The sequence below is a fragment of the Polyodon spathula genome, chromosome 16, assembly GCF_017654505.1.
Source record: "Polyodon spathula isolate WHYD16114869_AA chromosome 16, ASM1765450v1, whole genome shotgun sequence".
Lineage (NCBI taxonomy): Eukaryota > Metazoa > Chordata > Actinopteri > Acipenseriformes > Polyodontidae > Polyodon > Polyodon spathula.
In genome coordinates this window covers 18,978,872-18,999,120 of record NC_054549.1, presented here as the reverse complement: position 1 = coordinate 18,999,120, position 20,249 = coordinate 18,978,872, and the positions used below count along the sequence as shown (strand labels likewise).

The following is a 20,249-nucleotide window of genomic DNA, read 5'->3' as shown; positions in this document are numbered from 1 at the left end:
TTTTAAACACTGAAACTCAGAATCAATTCTTGTAAGGTGACATTGGTTTTATGTTGGGAAATATTGCTAAGAAAAATAAAAAACTGAAATATCTTGCTTGCATAAGTATTCAACCCCTGTGTTGTGGAAGCTCCCAGTTTGCACCGATGAAAGAAATTGCCCTAACGAGGACACAATTACCTTACCATTGGCTTCCACCTGTGAACCATTAAAGTTGCTGTCACATTTTCTGGATAAAAACCCCACTGTTGAAGGATCATTGGTAAGGCTGTGAATCTGAAGGAAAATGAAGACCAAAGAGCATTCTACAGAAGTTAGAGATAAAGTAATACAAATACATAAATTATGAAAAGAGTACAAAATAAAATCCAAGTGTTTGGATATCCCAGTGAGCACAGTTGGATCAATAATCAGGAAGAGGAAGCTGCATCACACCACCCAGGCACTGCCGAGAAAAGAAGCCACAGAGAGGCCAACAATCACTTTGAAGGAGCTACAGAGTTCAGTGGCTGGGAGTGGAGTAATGGTGCATCAGTCAACCATATCAAGAGCTCTGCATAACACTGGCCTGTATGGGAGGGTGGCAAGAAAGAAGCCGTTACTCAAAAAGTACCATCTGAAAGCACGTCTGGAGTTTGCCAGAAAGCATGAGAGTGACCCAGCTGCGATGTGGGAAAAGGTTTTGTGGTCAGGTGAGACCAAGATAAAACTTTTTGGCCAAAACTCAAAGCGCTATATGTGGCGCAAACCTAACACTGCCCATGCCTCAAGACACACCATCCCTACAGTGAAGTATAGTGGTGGCAGCATCATGCTGTGGGGATGCTTCTCAGCAGCAGGGACTAGGCATCTTGTCACATAAGAGTATAAGAACATAAGAAAGTTTACAAACGAGAGGAGGCCATTCGACCCATCTTGCTCATTTGGTTGTTAGTAGCTTATTGATCCCGGAATCTTATCAAGCAACTTCTTGAAGGATCCCAGGGTGTCAGCTTCAACAACATTACTGGGGAGTTGATTCCAGACCCTCACAATTCTCTTTGTAAAAAAGTGCCTCCTATTTTCTGTTCTGAATACCCCTTTGTCTAATCTCCATTTGTGACCCCTCGTCCTTGTTTCTTTTTTCAGGTTGAAAAAGTCCCTTGGGTCGACATTGTCAATACCTTTTAGAATTTTGAATGCTTGAATTAGGTCGCTGAATTGTTTTCTTTGTTCAAGACTGAACAGATTCAATTCTTTTAGCCTGTCTGCATATGACATGCCTTTTAAATCCGGAATAATTCTGGTCGCTCTTCTTTGCACTCTTTCTAGAGCAGCAATATCTTTTTTATAGCGAGGTGACCAGAACTGCACACAATATTCAAGATGAGGTCTTACTAATGCATTGTACAGTTTTAACATTACTTCCCTTGATTTATCAACACTTTTCACAATGTATCCGAGCATCTTGTTGGCCATTTTTATAGCTTCCCCGCATTGTTTAGATGAAGACATTTCTGAGTCAACAAAAACTCCTAGGTCTTTTTCATAAATACCTTCTCCAATTTCAGTATCTCCCATATGATATTTATAATGCACATTTTTATTTCCTGCATGCAGCACCTTACACTTTTCTCTATTAAATGTCATTTGCCATGTGTCTGCCCAGTTCTGAACCTTGTCTAGATCATTTTGAATGACCTTTGCTGCTGCAACAGTGTTTGCCACTCCTCCTATTTTTGTGTCGTCTGCAAATTTAACAAGTTTGCTTACTATACCAGAATCTAAATCATTAATGTAGATTAGGAATAGCAGAGGACCTAATACTGATCCCTGTGGTACTCCACTGGTTACCACACTCCATTCTGAGGTTTCTCCTCTAATCAGTACTTTCTGTTTTCTACATGTTAACCACTCCCTAATCCATGTACCTGTGTTTCCTTGAATCCCTACTGCATTCAGTTTAAGAATTAATCTCTTGTGTGGGACTTTGTCAGAAGCTTTCTGGAAATCTAAATAAACCATGCCATATGCTTTGCAATTATCCATTACCGAAGTTGCATCCTCAAAAAAATCAAGCAAGTTAGTTAGACACGATCTCCCTTTCCTAAAACCATGCTGACTGTCTCCCAGGACCCTGTTACCATATAGGTAATTTTCCATTTTGGATCTTATTATAGTTTCCATAAGTCTGCATATAATAGAAGTCAGGCTTACTGGTCTGTAGTTACCTGGTTCAGTTTTGTTTCCCTTTTTGTGGATCGGTATTACGTTTGCAATTTTCCAGTCTTTCGGTACCACCCCTGTGTCGAGAGACTGCTGCATGATCTTGGTTAGCGGTTTGTAAATTACTTCTTTCATTTCCTTGAGTACTACTGGGAGGATCTCATCCGGCCCAGGGGATTTGTTTATTTTAAGAGCTCCTAGTCCCTTTAACACTTCTGCCTCAGTTATGCTAAAGTTATTTAAAACTGGATAGGAACTGGATGACATGTGGGGCATGTTGTCCGTACCCTCCTTTTTAAAAACTTGTGAAAAGTAATCATTTAATATATTTGCTATTTTTTTTCTTCATCTACGATTTTGCCATTTGTATCTCTTAGACATTTAACCTCCTCTTTGAATGTTCTATTGTTGTTGTAATATTGGAAAAACATTTTGGAATTGGTTTTAGCCCCCTTAGCAATGTTCAATTCTATTTCTCTCTTGACCTTTCTAACTTCCTTTTTGACTTGCGTTTGCAGTTTCGTGTACTCTTTCTGTGTATTTTCTTTTTGGTCCCTTTTTAATGCTCTGTAAAGTGCCCTTTTTCGCTGAATATTTTTTTTAATTGATCAATTAAACCATTTTGGCAATTTAGTTTTACATTTAGAGTTGTCTACTTTAGGGATGTAATTGTTTTGCGCCTCTAGTACTACGTTTTTGAAGAACAGCCATCCCTTTTCTGTGGATGTTTTCTCTATTTTACTCCAATCTACTTCTGTTAGTCTCTGTTTCATACCTTCATAGTTTGCTTTTCTAAAATTGTAAACATTAGCTTTAGTCATTACTTTTGGGGTTTTAAAAAGCACTTCAAATGAGACCATGCTGTGGTCTGGGTTTGCTGGTGGTTCTCTGACCTCTGTTTTAATTATTCTGTCTTCGTTACAATTGAAGGAAGAATGGATGGAGCAAAATACAGGAAAATACTGCAAGAGAATCTGCTTCAGTCCGCTAAAAAACTGAAGCTTGGGAGGAAATTCACCTTTCAGCAGGACAATGATCCCAAGCACAAGGCCAAAGCAACATTGGAGTGGCTCAGGAACAAAAAGGTGAATGTCCTACAGTGGCCCAGTCAAAGTCCTGATCTCAATCCCATTGAGAATCTGTGGCACTATTTGAAAATTGCGGTCCACAGGTGTCGTCCAACCAACCTGAACAACCTGGAGCAAATCTGCCAAGAAGAATGGGCCAAAATCACTCCGACGCTGTGTGGAAAGCTGGTACATACTTACCCCAAAAGACTTAAAGCTGTTATTGCAGCGAAAGGTGGCTCTACCAAATATTAATGTGTGGGGGTTGAATACTTATGCAATCAAGATATTTCAGTTTTTTATTTTTCTTAAAAATATTTCCCAACATAAAACCAATGTCACCTTACAATAATTGATTCTGAGTTTCAGTGTTTAAAAATAAAATATTGAACAGAACAAAATTTCAATGTACCATTTGTAATTCAGTAATATGAGAGAATTGGTCAGGGGTCTGAATACTTTTGCAAGGCACTGTATATATATATATATATATATATATATATATATATATATATATATATATATATATATATATATATATATATATATGTATTCTAATGTTTCAATGATGATAAAGAATATAAAACATTTATATTTATAACTGATATTTGTTATAGATACAATATAATAAATACGTACTAGATGGTAGTGTATTTCCATCAAACCTGTTGTGTGTGTGTGTTCATCCCTCTGTATGAAGTGAGACTTACATATTTGCATATATTGTGATTAAATATTTCCTTGCTAATTCTGTACTAGTCCGTACATACTGTTGATGTATGTCATTGTAACAGAGTGATGGTCGGTGCTTACCCCCACCGTCAATCACATGACTCTGTCAGGAACACGGAGGTCTTCACATGCAGGAAACAGTCTCTTGCTAATCTTTAATTTTGCACTGGATACTTTTTTGAGCTTTTTTTTTTTGTGTTTCTTCTCATTTACACGTTTGTGTTTAACCTGCATGAATACTGCCTTTGTTTCCAAACTATTCCAACTATTACCAGTAAAGACTGAACATTTAATAACCCCTTCTCTTGGAAGATTACCCAACATATGCCTATAACAAAACCCTTGTCCGACATGTAATGCTTGTAATGCTACAGCATCTTCATTAAGGGAAGTGCCCTAATCTAAATACAACAATACACCGTCATAAATCAAACACACTTGATATACAGCATGCACGATGCATAGTAAACCACAGCTCATTCGCCAGTAGAATAACAATCACAATAATAAGCACAATAGCATGGCATTTAATATATCAGTGAGAGTTTCATCCTCGCAGTCATGGCCATCTTCTTTTTCCTCATGCTGAATGTGCAATTTTGAAAGGGGGTGAGTGTTACTGATATGTTCTAGTTGTCATTTATTTTGTGTACATGCTCATGCGTTATTCACTGTCCTGTTATGAATGTAAAGCAACCCCTTTGGGAAGCTTGTGCCTGATGAATTCTGACAATCTTTTACTTATGCATAATTCACTGTGCCTGCTGGGAAGCAGTATAATTACACCCCTCCCTCCCTCACACACACACACACACACACACACACACACACGTTTAATTATGAGCTTTGGCCAGTAAGAAATAGTACTTTGAATTTAGTGATGCATGACTCCAATTTGAAATTAATTTTGAAATGAATGGACCTTTCAGAAGTTGTGAAGAAGTGACCAGTAGAGACCAGAAACATGCTGCCCTACTGTAATGCAATACATACATGTACAATACTATATACAATACCATGTGTCTTTTAAAATAAAGGGTCTAATGATGTTTGCGACATTGAAGTAACGGCACAATAAAACAGTATCTGTTTGTTAGTTCTGTTAGCTCTGAATGATTTTACTCCTTAGCTTCTAGTTTGATTGTATTCCAAATGGATTCCACTAGGTGGCATTGAGTGGAAAGACTTATTTTTGAATTTGAAGGCTGTAAAGCAGAAAGTTATGAAATAATCTTAAACAATATAAGTTCATTGGGGGGGTGTCCCCGTGTGGCTCTCCTGCTAAAGAGACGGCCTCATGGTGTGCAGGGCGAGTCATGGAGTCAGGAGCCTGGCTGGGTGAAGGTGCTGTTCTTCACTAAGCTGTCACAGGGAGAGCTGCAGTGGCTGAGCTGGTGCGTAGAGCTGCTGCAGGGACTGGGCATAGCAGACATACTGAATCGGGGAGAACACTGCATTTAGGGTTTGCTTTGATAGTTCTTTCCACACAGCTTCAAATTACTACAAAGAACCGCCTCTCAGTGCGAGGAAGTTCGGCTCTCTTCAAGGCTTTCACTGACAGGTGCTCGATAGCTTGCTGGCAGACACTGATGCATCACAGTTTCAAATGATTTATTTGTTTTCTCACACGCCTTCATAAACCTGAGCCACCACAGTTGCACTTGCTTAGTTGTAGATTCATTTGTGTGATGGAAAAAAAAATGACTCAAACACTAAGGTAGCGTTTCCATAACGACTGTAATTGCTGTTCATTCCAGTTGGTTTTGAAGCAGTGTGGATTAAATGTAGTGACGCAAACAAATTTACACCATGGGATACACTTTGAATAAGAGACATGACACTGAAAATAGGCGTGCTTATATAATAGTCTGGGTCAGATTGAACCGTGTCAGAAGCAAAGCAGAAGTAACCTTTCATTTTAAAACTGCGCATTTGACATACAGTGAATTCGATGTAAGAGTTAAGAAAGAGTCACACAGTAAACACTGTTTTAGAGAGAGGAAAGGGAGGAGGAAGGGAGAGTGATTGGCTTGTAAAGGCCAGAATGTACCCCAGTCTAAAAAAGACAAAAAAACATGGAACATTTATACTACAAAATATTATAAGCTGTAATAATAGGGATTCTCTTTCATGACTATATGTTTTTTTTTAAATAAAAGATCTTGTGTTAAACTTGAAGTCTGTAATTGTTCACGTGTGAATCACAGGATGCATGTTGTAAATGTATGAGCTGTTCTGAGAAATCCAAGGGACTCTACTTGTGCCTGGTTCTGGTTTTGAGCGCTACTTTTATAAATCATACAGCCAGCTGTGAGGCCCATGCTAAAGCCGTGGGTCTTCTACACCACTCTAGTACTCAGCTGAAGGTCCAGAGACTCGGGTGTGAAAGGTTACAGACTGTCTGATTTTTGTAATAGCTCTTGAAAACTCAGAGCTCAGATCACTGGCACAGCCCTGATCATAATATATTAGCGACTCTTATTTACAAGGACGTTCATAAACCTCTTTGTCTACTTCAGTCTGTCTGGCTCGTCTCAGAACCACACTGTATTCTAATGGTGTGTCTGTCACTCTCTCTTAGATCAGTGTTCTTCAGGCAAAGAAGAAATTTGAAATATTAGATGCGGTAAGATGAATTTTTTTCTTATGGATGTAACAAAAATAACTTTTGTGTGAAATGTGTAAATATATTTAACAGAGGAATCAAGCGGCAGTCAGGTTTGTATCATGATAATAAAGGAAATGTGTAAATTATTTGATAAAAGTTTAAACTTTTATTTCAAAATCAGGCAATTAATATGCTTCATTTATGAGTGTGAGCGGCTATGTCACTGCTTAGATCCTTGAAGTAGATCACTTAGAATACAGCACTGGAAACACACTGCCTGCAAATATACCTCATCACTTAGAATACAGCACTGGAAACACACTGCCTGCAAATATACTGCATCACTTAGAATACAGCACTGGAAACACACTGCCTGCAAATATACTGCATCACTTAGAATACAGCACTGGAAACACACTGCCTGCAAATATCACTTAGAATACACTGCAAACTCATCACTTAGAATACAGCACTGGAAACACGCTGCCTGCAAATATACTGCATCACTTAGAATACAACACTGGAAACACACTGCCTGCAAATATACTGCATCACTTAGAATACAGCACTGGAAACACACTGCCTGCAAATATACTGCATCACTTAGAATACAGCACTGGAAACACACTGCCTGCAAATAACTTGCATCACTTAGAATACAGCACTGGAAACACACTGCCTGCAAATATACTGCATCACTTAGAATACAGCACTGGAAACACACTGCCTGCAAATATACTGCATCACTTAGAATACAGCACTGGAAACACACTGCCTGCAAATATACTGCATCACTTAGAATACAGCACTGGAAACACACTGCCTGCAAATATGCTGCATCACTTAGAATACAGCACTGGAAACACACTGCCTGCAAATATACTGCATCACTTAGAATACAGCACTGGAAACACTGTCTGCAAATATACTGCCACTTAGAATACAACTGGAAACACATGCCTGCAAATATACTGCATCACTTAGAATACAGCACTGGAAACACACTGGAAACTGCCTGCAAATATACTGCATCACTTAGAATACAGCACTGGAAACTGCATCACACTGGAAACCTGCAAATATACTGCATCACTTAGAATACAGCACTGGAAACACACTGCCTGCAAATATACTGCATCACTTAGAATACAGCACTGGAAACACACTGCCTGCAAATATACTGCATCACTTAGAATACAGCACTGGAAACACACTGCCTGCAAATATACTGCATCACTTAGAATACAGCACTGGAAACACACTGCCTGCAAATATACTGCATCACTTAGAATACAGCACTGGAAACACACTGCCTGCAAATATACTGCATCACTTAGAATACAGCACTGGAAACACACTGCCTGCAAATATACTGCATCACTTAGAATACAGCACTGGAAACACACTGCCTGCAAATAAACTGCATCACTTAGAATACAGCACTGGAAACACACTGCCTGCAAATATACTGCATCACTTAGAATACAGCACTGGAAATACACTGTCTGCAAATATGCTGCTTCACTTAGAATACAGCACTGGAAACACACTGCCTGCAAATATACTGCATCACTTAGAATACAGCACTGGAAACACACTGCCTGCAAATATACTGCATCACTTAGAATACAGCACTGGAAACACACTGCCTGCAAATATGCTGCATCACTTAGAATACAGCACTGGAAACATGCTGCCTGCAAATATACTGCATCACTTAGAATACAGCACTGGAAACACACTGCCTGCAAATATACTGCATCACTTAGAATACAGCACTGGAAACACACTGCCTGCAAATATACTGCATCACTTAGAATACAGCACTGGAAACACACTGCCTGCAAATATACTGCATCACTTAGAATACAGCACTGGAAACACACTGCCTGCAAATATACTGCATCACTTAGAATACAGCACTGGAAACACACTGCCTGCAAATATACTGCATCACTTAGAATACAGCACTGGAAACACACTGCCTGCAAATATACTGCATCACTTAGAATACAGCACTGGAAACACACTGCCTGCAAATATGCTGCTTCACTTAGAATACAGCACTGGAAACATGCTGCCTGCAAATATAATGCATCACTTAGAATACAGCACTGGAAACACACTGCCTGCAAATATACTGCATCACTTAGAATACAGCACTGGAAACACACTGCCTGCAAATATACTGCATCACTTAGAATACAGCACTGGAAACACACTGCCTGCAAATATACTGCATCACTTAGAATACAGCACTGGAAACACACTGCCTGCAAATATACTGCATCACTTAGAATACAGCACTGGAAACACACTGCCTGCAAATATACTGCATCACTTAGAATACAGCACTGGAAACACACTGCCTGCAAATATACTGCATCACTTAGAATACAGCACTGGAAACACACTGCCTGCAAATATACTGCATCACTTAGAATACAGCACTGGAAACACACTGTCCTGCAAATATACTGCATCACTTAGAATACAGCACTGGAAACACACTGCCTGCAAATATACTGCATCACTTAGAATACAGCACTGGAAATATACACACTGCCTGCAAATATACTGCATCACTTAGAATACAGCACTGGAAACACACTGCCTGCAAATATACTGCATCACTTAGAATACAGCACTGGAAACACACTGCCTGCAAATATACTGCATCACTTAGAATACAGCACTGGAAACACACTGCCTGCAAATATACTGCATCACTTAGAATACAGCACTGGAAACACACTGCCTGCAAATATACTGCATCACTTAGAATACAGCACTGGAAACACTCTGCCTGCAAATATACTGCATCACTTAGAATACAGCACTGGAAACACACTGCCTGCAAATATACTGCATCACTTAGAATACAGCACTGGAAACACACTGCCTGCAAATATACTGCATCACTTAGAATACAGCACTGGAAACACGCTGCCTGCAAATATACTGCATCACTTAGAATACAGCACTGGAAATACACTGTCTGCAAATATGCTGCTTCACTTAGAATACAGCACTGGAAACACACTGCCTGCAAATATACTGCATCACTTAGAATACAGCACTGGAAACACACTGCAAATATACTGCATCTGCAAATATGCTGCAAATATCACTTAGAATACAGCACTGGAAACACACTGCCTGCAAATATACTGCATCACTTAGAATACAGCACTGGAAACACACTGCCTGCAAATATACTGCATCACTTAGAATACAGCACTGGAAACACACTGCCTGCAAATATACTGCATCACTTAGAATACAGCACTGGAAACACACTGCCTGCAAATATACTTAGCATGGAAACACTGCAAATATACTGCATCACTTAGAATACAACACTGGAAACACACTAAATAAACTGCATCACTTAGAATACAGCACTGGAAACACACTGCCTGCAAATATACTGCATCACTTAGAATACAGCACTGGAAACACACTGCCTGCAAATATACTGCATCACTTAGAATACAGCACTGGAAACACACTGCCTGCAAATATACTGCATCACTTAGAATACAGCACTGGAAACACACTGCCTGCAAATATACTGCTGCTGGAAACACACTCACTTAGAATGCAGCACTGGAAACACACTGCCTGCAAATATACTGCATCACTTAGAATACAGCACTGGAAACACACTGCCTGCAAATATACTGCATCACTTAGAATACAGCACTGGAAACACACTGCCTGCAAATATACTGCATCACTTAGAATACAGCACTGGAAACACACTGCCTGCAAATAAACTGCATCACTTAGAATACAGCACTGGAAACACACTGCCTGCAAATATACTGCATCACTTAGAATACAGCACTGGAAACACACTGCCTGCAAATATACTGCATCACTTAGAATACAGCGCTGGAAATACACACTACTTAGAATATGGAAACTGCAAATATACTGCACACTTAGAATACAGCACTGGAAACACACTGCCTGCAAATATACTGCATCACTTAGAATACAGCACTGGAAACACACTGCCTGCAAATATACTGCATCACTTAGAATACAGCACTGGAAACACACTGCCTGCAAATATACTGCATCACTTAGAATACAGCACTGGAAACACGCTGCCTGCAAATATACTGCATCACTTAGAATACAGCACTGGAAACACACTGCCTGCAAATATACTGCATCACTTAGAATACAGCACTGGAAACACACTGCCTGCAAATATACTGCATCACTTAGAATACAGCACTGGAAACACGCTGCCTGCAAATATACTGCATCACTTAGAATACAGCACTGGAAACACACTGCCTGCAAATATACTGCATCACTTGCACTCACTTAAATATACTGCATCACTTAGAATACAGCACTGGAAACACACTGCCTGCAAATATACTGCATCACTTAGAATACAGCACTGGAAACACGCTGCCTGCAAATATACAGAATACACTGGAAACACACTGCCTGCAAATATACTGCATCACTTAGAATACAGCACTGGAAACACACTGCCTGCAAATATACTGCATCACTTAGAATACAGCACTGGAAACACACTGCCTGCAAATATACTGCATCACTTAGAATACAGCACTGGAAACACACTGCCTGCAAATATACTGCATCACTTAGAATACAGCACTGGAAACACACTGCCTGCAAATATACTGCATCACTTAGAATACAGCACTGGAAACACACTGCCTGCAAATATACTGCATCACTTAGAATACACACTGCCTGCAAATATACTGCATCACTTAGAATACAGCACTGGAAACACACTGCCTGCAAATATACTGCATCACTTAGAATACAGCACTGGAAACACACTGCCTGCAAATATACTGCATCACTTAGAATACAGCACTGGAAACACACTGCCTGCAAATATACTGCATCACTTAGAATACAGCACTGGAAACACGCTGCCTGCAAATATACTGCATCACTTAGAATACAGCACTGGAAATACACTGTCTGCAAATATGCTGCTTCACTTAGAATACAGCACTGGAAAACACACTGCCTGCAAATATACTGCATCACTTAGAATACAGCACTGGAAACACACTGCCTGCAAATATACTGCTTCACTTAGAATACAGCACTGGAAATACACTGTCTGCAAATATGCTGCTTCACTTAGAATACAGCACTGGAAACACACTGCCTGCAAATATACTGCATCACTTAGAATGCAGCACTGGAAACACACTGCCTGCAAATATACTGCATCACTTAGAATGCAGCACTGGAAACGTGTTGCCTGCAAATCTGACTCTGAACAGCCTGGGGCAGGATGCAAACAAGCTTTTTCAATACTCTAACAACAAGAACATTGTATACATCTCAGTGCTGTAACAACAAGAACATTGTATTCAATGGTGTAACAACAAGAACAATGTATACCTCTCATTGTAAAATACTTGAGGATTTGACTAAATCATATATGACAATTTTAAAGTTAATTAAACAACACCACTAGAAAACATTGCACTTTTAAAACAAGATTTAGTTTGTAGGTTTCTCATGTGGAACACTGTTGATGTTTTTACAGATGCTGTCTTTCATGCACTCGCAGTACACTTTCTATCAACAAGGCTACAAGCTGCTCGATGAAATCGACCCCTACATGAAGAAGCTTGCAGCAGAGGTGAGAGAAAGACGCCACTCGCACTCAGGCGTTTAGGGTTTGGTGTAATGAATGGGTTGCTGTGCTGTGCTGTGGATAGAGGGTTTGGTGTAATGAATGGGTTGCTGTTCTGTGCTGTGGATAGAGGGTTTGGTGTAATGAATGGGTTGCTGTTCTGTGCTGTGGATAGAAGGTTTGATGTAACAAATGGGTTGCTGTGCTGTGGATAGAGGGTTTGGTGTAATGAATGGGTTGCTGTGCTGTGCTGTGGATAGAGGGTTTGGTGTAATGAATGGGTTGCTGTACTGTGCTGTGCTGTGGATAGAGGGTTTGGTGTAATGAATGGGTTGCTGTGCTGTGGATAGAGGGTTTGGTGTAATGAGTGGGTTGCTGTGCTGTGCTGTGGATAGAGGGTTTGGTGTAATGAATGGGTTGCTGTGCTGTGGATAGAGGGTTTGGTGTAATGAATGGGGTGCTGTGCTGTGGATAGAGGGTTTGGTGTAATGAATGGGGTGCGATGCTGTGCTGTGGATAGAGGGTTTGGTGTAATGAATGGGGTGCTGTGCTGTGGATAGAGGGTTTAGTTTTATATCCTTTGTGGTACAATGAATTGCTCATGTGTACTATAGCTTCTGTATGAAGAGAGTGTGCTGTAGCTTCTGTATGAAGAGAGTGTACTATAGCTTCTGTATGAAGAGAGTGTGCTGTAGCTTCTGTATGAAGAGAGTGTAATGAATGGGTAGCTTCTGTATGAAGAGAGTGTGCTGTAGCTTCTGTATGAAGAGTGTGTGCTGTAGCTTCTGTATGAAGAGAGTGTGCTATAGCTTCTGTATGAAGAGAGTGTGCTATAGCTTCTGTATGAAGAGAGTGTGCTATAGCTTCTGTATGAAGAGAGTGTACTATAGCTTCTGTATGAAGAGAGTGTACTATAGCTTCTGTATGAAGAGAGTGTACTATAGCTTCTGTATGAAGAGAGTGTACTATAGCTTCTGTATGAAGAGAGTGTGCTGTAGCTTCTGTATGAAGAGAGTGTGCTGTAGCTTCTGTATGAAGAGTGTGTGCTGTAGCTTCTGTATGAAGAGAGTGTGCTATAGCTTCTGTATGAAGAGAGTGTACTATAGCTTCTGTATGAAGAGTGTGTGCTGTAGCTTCTGTATGAAGAGAGTGTGCTGTAGCTTCTGTATGAAGAGTGTGCTGTAGCTTCTGTATGAAGAGAGTTTACTATAGCTTCTGTATGAAGAGTGTGTGCTATAGCTTCTGTATGAAGAGAGTGTACTTGTGGCAGGCTGGCGAGTGGATAGAGGCCCAGAGACAGACTGCAGTTCAAAAAAATAACTATTTTATTATAAATAAACACAAAAATGAAAGGGCACAAGGGCCAAAACAAAACAATTTAAACACAAAGAAAGACAAAAAGCAAAACTTACAAAAATAACAATTTCCAGGCTGGGCAATGCCTTCACTGGATTCAAGCTCTCCAAACAACCAAAAAAAAAACCAACCTGCTTCCTCAGCTCCCTCCTCCCAAATGAGAAGCAGAGGCCTCCTTTTATATCAGGTGGCTGGGCGCTGATTGATCGTTAATCAACCTAATCAACTAATCAACCCCAGCCACCTGAACATAATAAACCCAGGCAGGCAGGGGAAGTTAACCCCATCCCTGCCAATTTAAAAGGGCAGAGCTTTGCTCTGCCACACACCTCCCCCCATGTACAACGTACACCGGCCGCAATCGGCCAACTCCCCCCTTCCCCCCAAAGAGTCCAATTATGTCCCTTGGGTGGGCTGTTATGGTGGGTGGTGGTGGGCGGGGTTGATGTCGGAGCCCCCAAGCCTTCTTTGGTTGAGGGGGCCCCGAATGTCCAAGGTAGCATGGCGACGGCGGCCCGGCTCCCTCTGGTGGCGGAGGCGGCGACGGCGGCCCGGCTCCCTCTGGTGGCGGAGGCGGCGGCCCGGCTCCCTCTGGTGGCGGAGGCGGCGACGGCGGCCCGGCTCCCTCTGGTGGCGGAGGCGGCGACGGCGGCCCGGCTCCCTCTGGTGGCGGAGGCGGCGGCGGCGGCGGCCCGGCTCCCTCTGGTGGCGGAGGCGGCGGCCCGGCTCCCTCTGGTGGCGGAGGCGGCGGCGGCGGCCCGGCTCCCTCTGGTGGCGGAGGCGGCGACGGCGGCCCGGCTCCCTCTGGTGGCGGAGGCGGCGACGGCGGCCCGGCTCCCTCTGGTGGCGGAGGCGGCGACGGCGGCCCGGCTCCCTCTGGTGGCGGAGGCGGCGACGGCCGGCCCGGCTCCCTCTGGTGGCGGAGGCGGCTCCTCCCTCTCGGGCTCTGAGAGCGGCGGCGGCTCCTCCCTCTCGGGCTCTGAGAGCGGCGGCGGCTCCTCCCTCTCTGGCTCTGAGAGCGGCGGCGGCGGCTCCTCCCTCTCGGGCTCTGAGAGCGGCGGCGGTGGCTCCTCCCTCTCGGGCTCTGAGAGCGGCGGCGGCGGCTCCTCCCCCTCTGGCTCTGGGAGCGACGGCGGCTCCTCCTCCCTCTCTGGCTCTGGGAGCGACGGCAGCTCCTCACCCCTCTCTGGCTCTGGGAGCGACGGCAGCTCCTCCTCCCTCTCTGGCTCTGGGAGCGACGGCAGATCCTCCTCCCTCTCTGGCTCTGGGAGCGACGGCAGCTCCTCCTCCCTCTCTGGCTCTGGGAGCGACGGCAGCTCCTCCTCCCTCTCTGGCTCTGGGAGCGACGGCAGCTCCTCCTCCCTCTCTGGCTCTGGGAGCGACGGCAGCTCCTCCTCCCTCTCTGGCTCTGGGAGCGACGGCAGCTCCTCCTCCCTCTCTGGCTCTGGGAGCGACGGCAGCTCCTCACCCCTCTCTGGCTCTGGGAGCGACGGCAGCTCCTCACCCCTCTCTGGCTCTGGGAGCGACGGCAGCTCCTCCCCCTCTCTGGCTCTGGGAGCGACGGCAGCTCCTCACCCCTCTCTGGCTCTGGGAGCGACGGCAGCTCCTCACCCCTCTCTGGCTCTGGGAGCGACGGCAGCTCCTCACCCCTCTCTGGCTCTGGGAGCGACGGCAGCTCCTCACCCCTCTCTGGCTCTGGGGACGACGGCAGCTCCTCACCCCTCTCTGGCTCTGGGAGCGACGGCAGCTCCTCCTCCCCTCTCTGGCTCTGGGAGCGACGGCAGCTCCTCACCCCTCTCTGGCTCTGGGAGCGACGGCAGCTCCTCACCCCTCTCTGGCTCTGGGAGCGACGGCAGCTCCTCACCCCTCTCTGGCTCTCGGGAAGGCGGCTCACCCCTCTCTGGCTCTCGGGAAGGCGGCTCACCCCTCTTTATTGGAGTGACCGGGGCATCTCCCATGTCTACAGCCAGGTAATTAACCACCATGAGGGCAACCTCTGGGAAGGACGCCGGGTGGTGTTGTTCCTCCCACTGTTCCCACCTCTCCCCATCTCGACGCCACAGCGTGTTGATAACTATGGGGAGATCGTGGACGAGGTCTGCCTCAGGGTGCATCAACCAGTCCCAGATCTCCTGGGACGGTGGTGAAGGTGGTGGTGCTGGAGGTAGTGGGGTGGCCCCTGATGCCCGGGGTGAACACGGCACCTCTTCCTGGGCCTGGTTGTAGGGGCATCCTGCCCAGTTGTGGCCGTCCTCCTCACACCGGCCACACCAGTTTGCCGGTGGCACGTCTGGGCAGGACCGCCAACGATGGTCCTCCTTCCCACACCAGGAACACCAGGGGAAGAGGCTGGCCGGGTCCTCCAGCGGTGGCTGCAGCAGCTTACATTTCTTCAGCTGCTGCTGCTTTTCCTGCCTTTGCCGCTGTCTGCTCTTCTTTCCCATTTTTTTTTTTTTTCAAAAAAAAAAAAAAAAAAAAAAAAAAAAAAAAATTCCCAAAAATTCCACAAAACAAAACAAAAATACTGCTCTGAGCCTCTAGGTGGCGCTATCCCACTTCTCACACCAAATGTGGCAGGTTGGCGAGTGGATAGAGGCCCAGAGACAGACTGCAGTTCAAAAAAAATAACTATTTTATTATAAATAAACACAAAAATGAAAGGGCACAAGGGCCAAAACAAAGCAATTTCAACACAAAGAAAGACAAAAAGCAAAACTTACAAAAATAACAATTTCCAGGCTGGGCAATGCCTTCACTGGATTCAAGCTCTCCAAACAACCAAAAAAAAACCAACCTGCTTCCTCAGCTCCCTCTCCCCAAATGAGAAGCAGAGGCCTCCTTTTATATCAGGTGGCTGGGCGCTGATTGATCGTTAATCAACCTAATCAACTAATCAACCCCAGCCACCTGAACATAATAAACCCAGGCAGGCAGGGGAAGTTAACCCCATCCCTGCCAATTTAAAAAGGGCAGAGCTTTGCTCTGCCACAGTACTATAGCTTCTGTATGAAGAGAGTGTACTATAGCTTCTGTATGAAGAGTGTGTGCTGTAGCTTCTGTATGAAGAGAGTGTACTATAGCTTCTGTATGAAGAGAGTGTGCTGTAGCTTCTGTATGAAGAGAGTGTGCTGTAGCTTCTGTATGAAGAGAGTGTACTATAGCTTCTGTATGAAGAGTGTGTGCTGTAGCTTCTGTATGAAGAGAGTGTGCTGTAGCTTCTGTATGAAGAGAGTGTGCTGTAGCTTCTGTATGAAGAGAGTGTACTATAGCTTCTGTATGAAGAGAGTGTGCTGTAGCTTCTGTATGAAGAGTGTGTGCTGTAGCTTCTGTATGAAGAGAGTGTGCTATAGCTTCTGTATGAAGAGTGTGCTGTAGCTTCTGTATGAAGAGAGTTTACTATAGCTTCTGTATGAAGAGTGTGTGCTGTAGCTTCTGTATGAAGAGTGTGTGCTGTAGCTTCTGTATGAAGAGAGTATGCTGTAGCTTCTGTATGAAGAGAGTGTACTATAGCTTCTGTATGAAGAGAGTGTGCTGTAGCTTCTGTATGAAGAGTGTGTGCTGTAGCTTCTGTATGAAGAGAGTGTGCTGTAGCTTCTGTCCTAGGCTGCTATGATATTGCAGTCATTGTGAGCGGTTCTTCAATACAGTGTACGGATCCAGTGAGGTGAAAGGGGTACACGTTACTGCTGTGAACGCTTTCTGCATTTAATATGAATACCCTAGTATTGGCTTATTTAAAAAGTGCCATAGCATTTCTGATTTAGCTGATTTAGGTATGAGAGCTGATTATGATCGTACCAGGCTAGGCTAGTGATAGTTGTCAGAGATCAATAGGATATACTAAATACCAGCAAATCACTGAGTCAGGAGACTGAATGAAACTGGACTTTAAACAAGTGAGGGGCAAACAAGATGTGGGGACAGAACTCTAGGGGCAATTCCCTGCCATTGAAATCCTGGGTTGCAAAGAGAAACTTTTCTATCTTGGACAGTAAAGCGTGGAAGCAGCTTGCTGGCTTTAATCTCTCACAGGGAGGAAAGATAATGCGGGCCAGCTGGCATTGTAACCGTGGGCTTTTGAATTATGTCATGAAGAGCTGGGTAGAGCTGTGAGGCGCATGAGAGAGGAGGGGGCGCACAGAGGTGAGTGTTTCTATTAGCAGGGGCACTTTCTACAGATCACTCAACTTATTTAGAGCCCTATGGAATGGGAATTAGAACAGTGTTTCTTACCCTCTTATTTTAAAAGCAAAGAACCTGGAGCTTAGGAGCCCCTGTACAAGTGCAAGGCAAAAGCTCATTTTCTAAACAGAATAGTTGTTATTGTCTTGTTTTCTTTTTTTAAGTTTGAACTGTTTTGCCAGTTTTCTGCCTGCAAGTGACGGCCAAAAAAAAACACGTACTCCTTGAAGTTGTTTCAGCAGAGGCCATATGAGTTTAATGTCTTGTGCAGCAATTTAGCTCTGATAAAAAGCATTGTAATATGGGTGGACAAGTAGAAAAAGCCTTTAGGTTCTCTGTATCATTCAAGCACAGATATGAAAGAGAATAGAATAATATGTGGAGCTCTGTAAAGTAAACCAGGGCACAGGGTTGGAAATGAAGTAGAGTAGACTGGACAGAGGGTAGGAGACCTTCTTTACACAGAGAGGGCTGAGGGGATGGAATGGGTTACCAAGCCATGCTGTTCATGCTGAGTCACTGGGATCCTTTAAGACTTTGAGATCAATCTGCTGCTAGGAAGCGGATCAGCACTGATGATAGAATTGCCTCCAGTCATTCGGAAATGCTGTTCTGTTCCTGTAAGTCTGTCCCATTGCAACTAACAGTTATTCTAGTAGAGTTTGAAATCATGGAAGCTGTTTTTATCATTCTGTGACACTTTGTGCTAATGAAAAGCAGGAGTCTGCTTGCTGTATATACTGCTCTTTAGCTCTTTAGTGTGAACCACATTCAGCCTCTCAATGCAAAGGCAGTTATGTGATGCTGCCTCAAGCAAATGTTTTTTTTTTTTTTTTTTTTTTTTTATTATTCCTGGCTGTGCTGTTTGCCTAACCATGCTTATATAACTTGCACACATTGTACCTTAGGGAAAGAGGGACCATGGCCGGTGCATTCAATAAAATGTTTAATGCTAACTCATGTACTGTAGACAGTTAGAGAATACAGCTCTCTTGATATTTCATCATTCAGTGATTCTAATTTGTTTCAGTCAGTGTGAGTCCAGAGTGACAGTACATTGTTGAAGTCCTGTGTGTCTCTCTGTGAGCCCACAGTGACAGTACATTGTTGAAGTCATGTGTGTCTCTCTGTGAGCCCACAGTGAGAGTATATTGTTGTAGTCCTGTGTGTCTTTCTTTTACTTTGGTTTGGTAACTTTATTGGGTAAATTTCTACTCTGTGAAACAAATTGTGCTCATGCTGGTTTGGAGTCGTTAGCTTTAAGAACAAAGACCTTTATTTTTAATTTGCAGATAGATTTATTGCTATGATACTGAATTATTTCAACTGTGATATTTCAGATAAAGATTTGTTTGTGTGTTGGTGTGTGTGGGAGTGTGTATGTGGGAGTATGCTTCAGTGTGTGTGTGTGTGTGCGCTGCCTGGGTAGTGGGTGGGTGGATGTGTGTGTGTGTGTGTGTGTGTGTGTGTGTGTGTGTGTGTGTGTGTGTGTGTGTGTGTGTGTGTGTGTGTGTTGTAGACTTGTTTTAATCTCTTGTTTTGTTTTAATCTCTTTTTTAGCTGGATCAGCTGGTGATTGACTCCGCAGTTGAGAAGAGGGATATGGAGCACAAACATGCAGTTATACAACAGCGGGTGAGATTAACCAGCAGCCTTGCTATTGCGGAGTTGCGTTGTTAACACTGGGGTGAGATTAAACAGCAGCGATCGCTATTGCAGAGTTGTGTTAACACTGGGGTGAGATTAAACAGCAGTGCTATTGCAGATCTGTGTTAACACTGGGGTGAGATTAAACAGCAGTGCTATTGCAGATCTGTGTTAACACTGGGGTGAGATTAAACAGCAGTGCTATTGCAGATCTGTGTTAACACTGGGGTGAGATTAAACAGCAGTGCTATTGCAGATCTGTGTTAACACTGGGGTGAGATTAAACAGCAGTGCTATTGCAGATCTGTGTTAACACTGGGGTGAGATTAAACAGCAGTGCTATTGCAGATCTGTGTTAACACTGGGGTGAGATTAAACAGCAGTGCTATTGCAGAGCAGTATTGTTAACACTGGGGTGAGATTAAACAGCAGTGGTATTGCTGAGCTGTGTTGTTAACACTGGAGGAGATTAAACAGCAGTGCTATTGCAGATCTGTGTTGTTACTGCTGAGGGCTCTACAGGTTGGCAGTATTATCCTGCTCTAGGTCCATATGTAGAAGCTCAGGACCTGGGGTGTGAATGTGCAGAGCGGCACATCCACTGACAGCCATTCTCACTGTCTGCTGTTCTAAAGGTATCCCAGGACAAGGAAACAGACACAGCTAGCCAGTCAGGATAAGGAACCAGGCACAGCTAGCCAATCAGGACAATGAACCAGACACAGCTAGCCAATCAGGACCAGGAACCAGAAACAGCCAGCCAACAATATAATATAATGCATATGTGTTGCAGGGT

The 20,249-nt window shown here is 43.6% G+C and overlaps 1 protein-coding gene across 3 annotated transcripts in view; it reads left to right on the top strand.

Annotated features, from left to right (window-relative positions):
* Positions 1 to 20,249, top strand: part of LOC121328823 (arf-GAP with coiled-coil, ANK repeat and PH domain-containing protein 3-like) — a 159,402-nt gene that overhangs the window by 98,015 nt on the left and 41,138 nt on the right. For all 3 annotated transcript variants that reach the window (XM_041273911.1, XM_041273912.1, XM_041273910.1), the window contains exons 7-9: positions 6,586 to 6,630; positions 12,179 to 12,274; positions 19,367 to 19,441. In XM_041273911.1, coding sequence (XP_041129845.1) covers positions 6,586 to 6,630; positions 12,179 to 12,274; positions 19,367 to 19,441 — 216 coding nt within the window. The remainder of the gene's footprint in view (positions 1 to 6,585; positions 6,631 to 12,178; positions 12,275 to 19,366; positions 19,442 to 20,249) is intronic.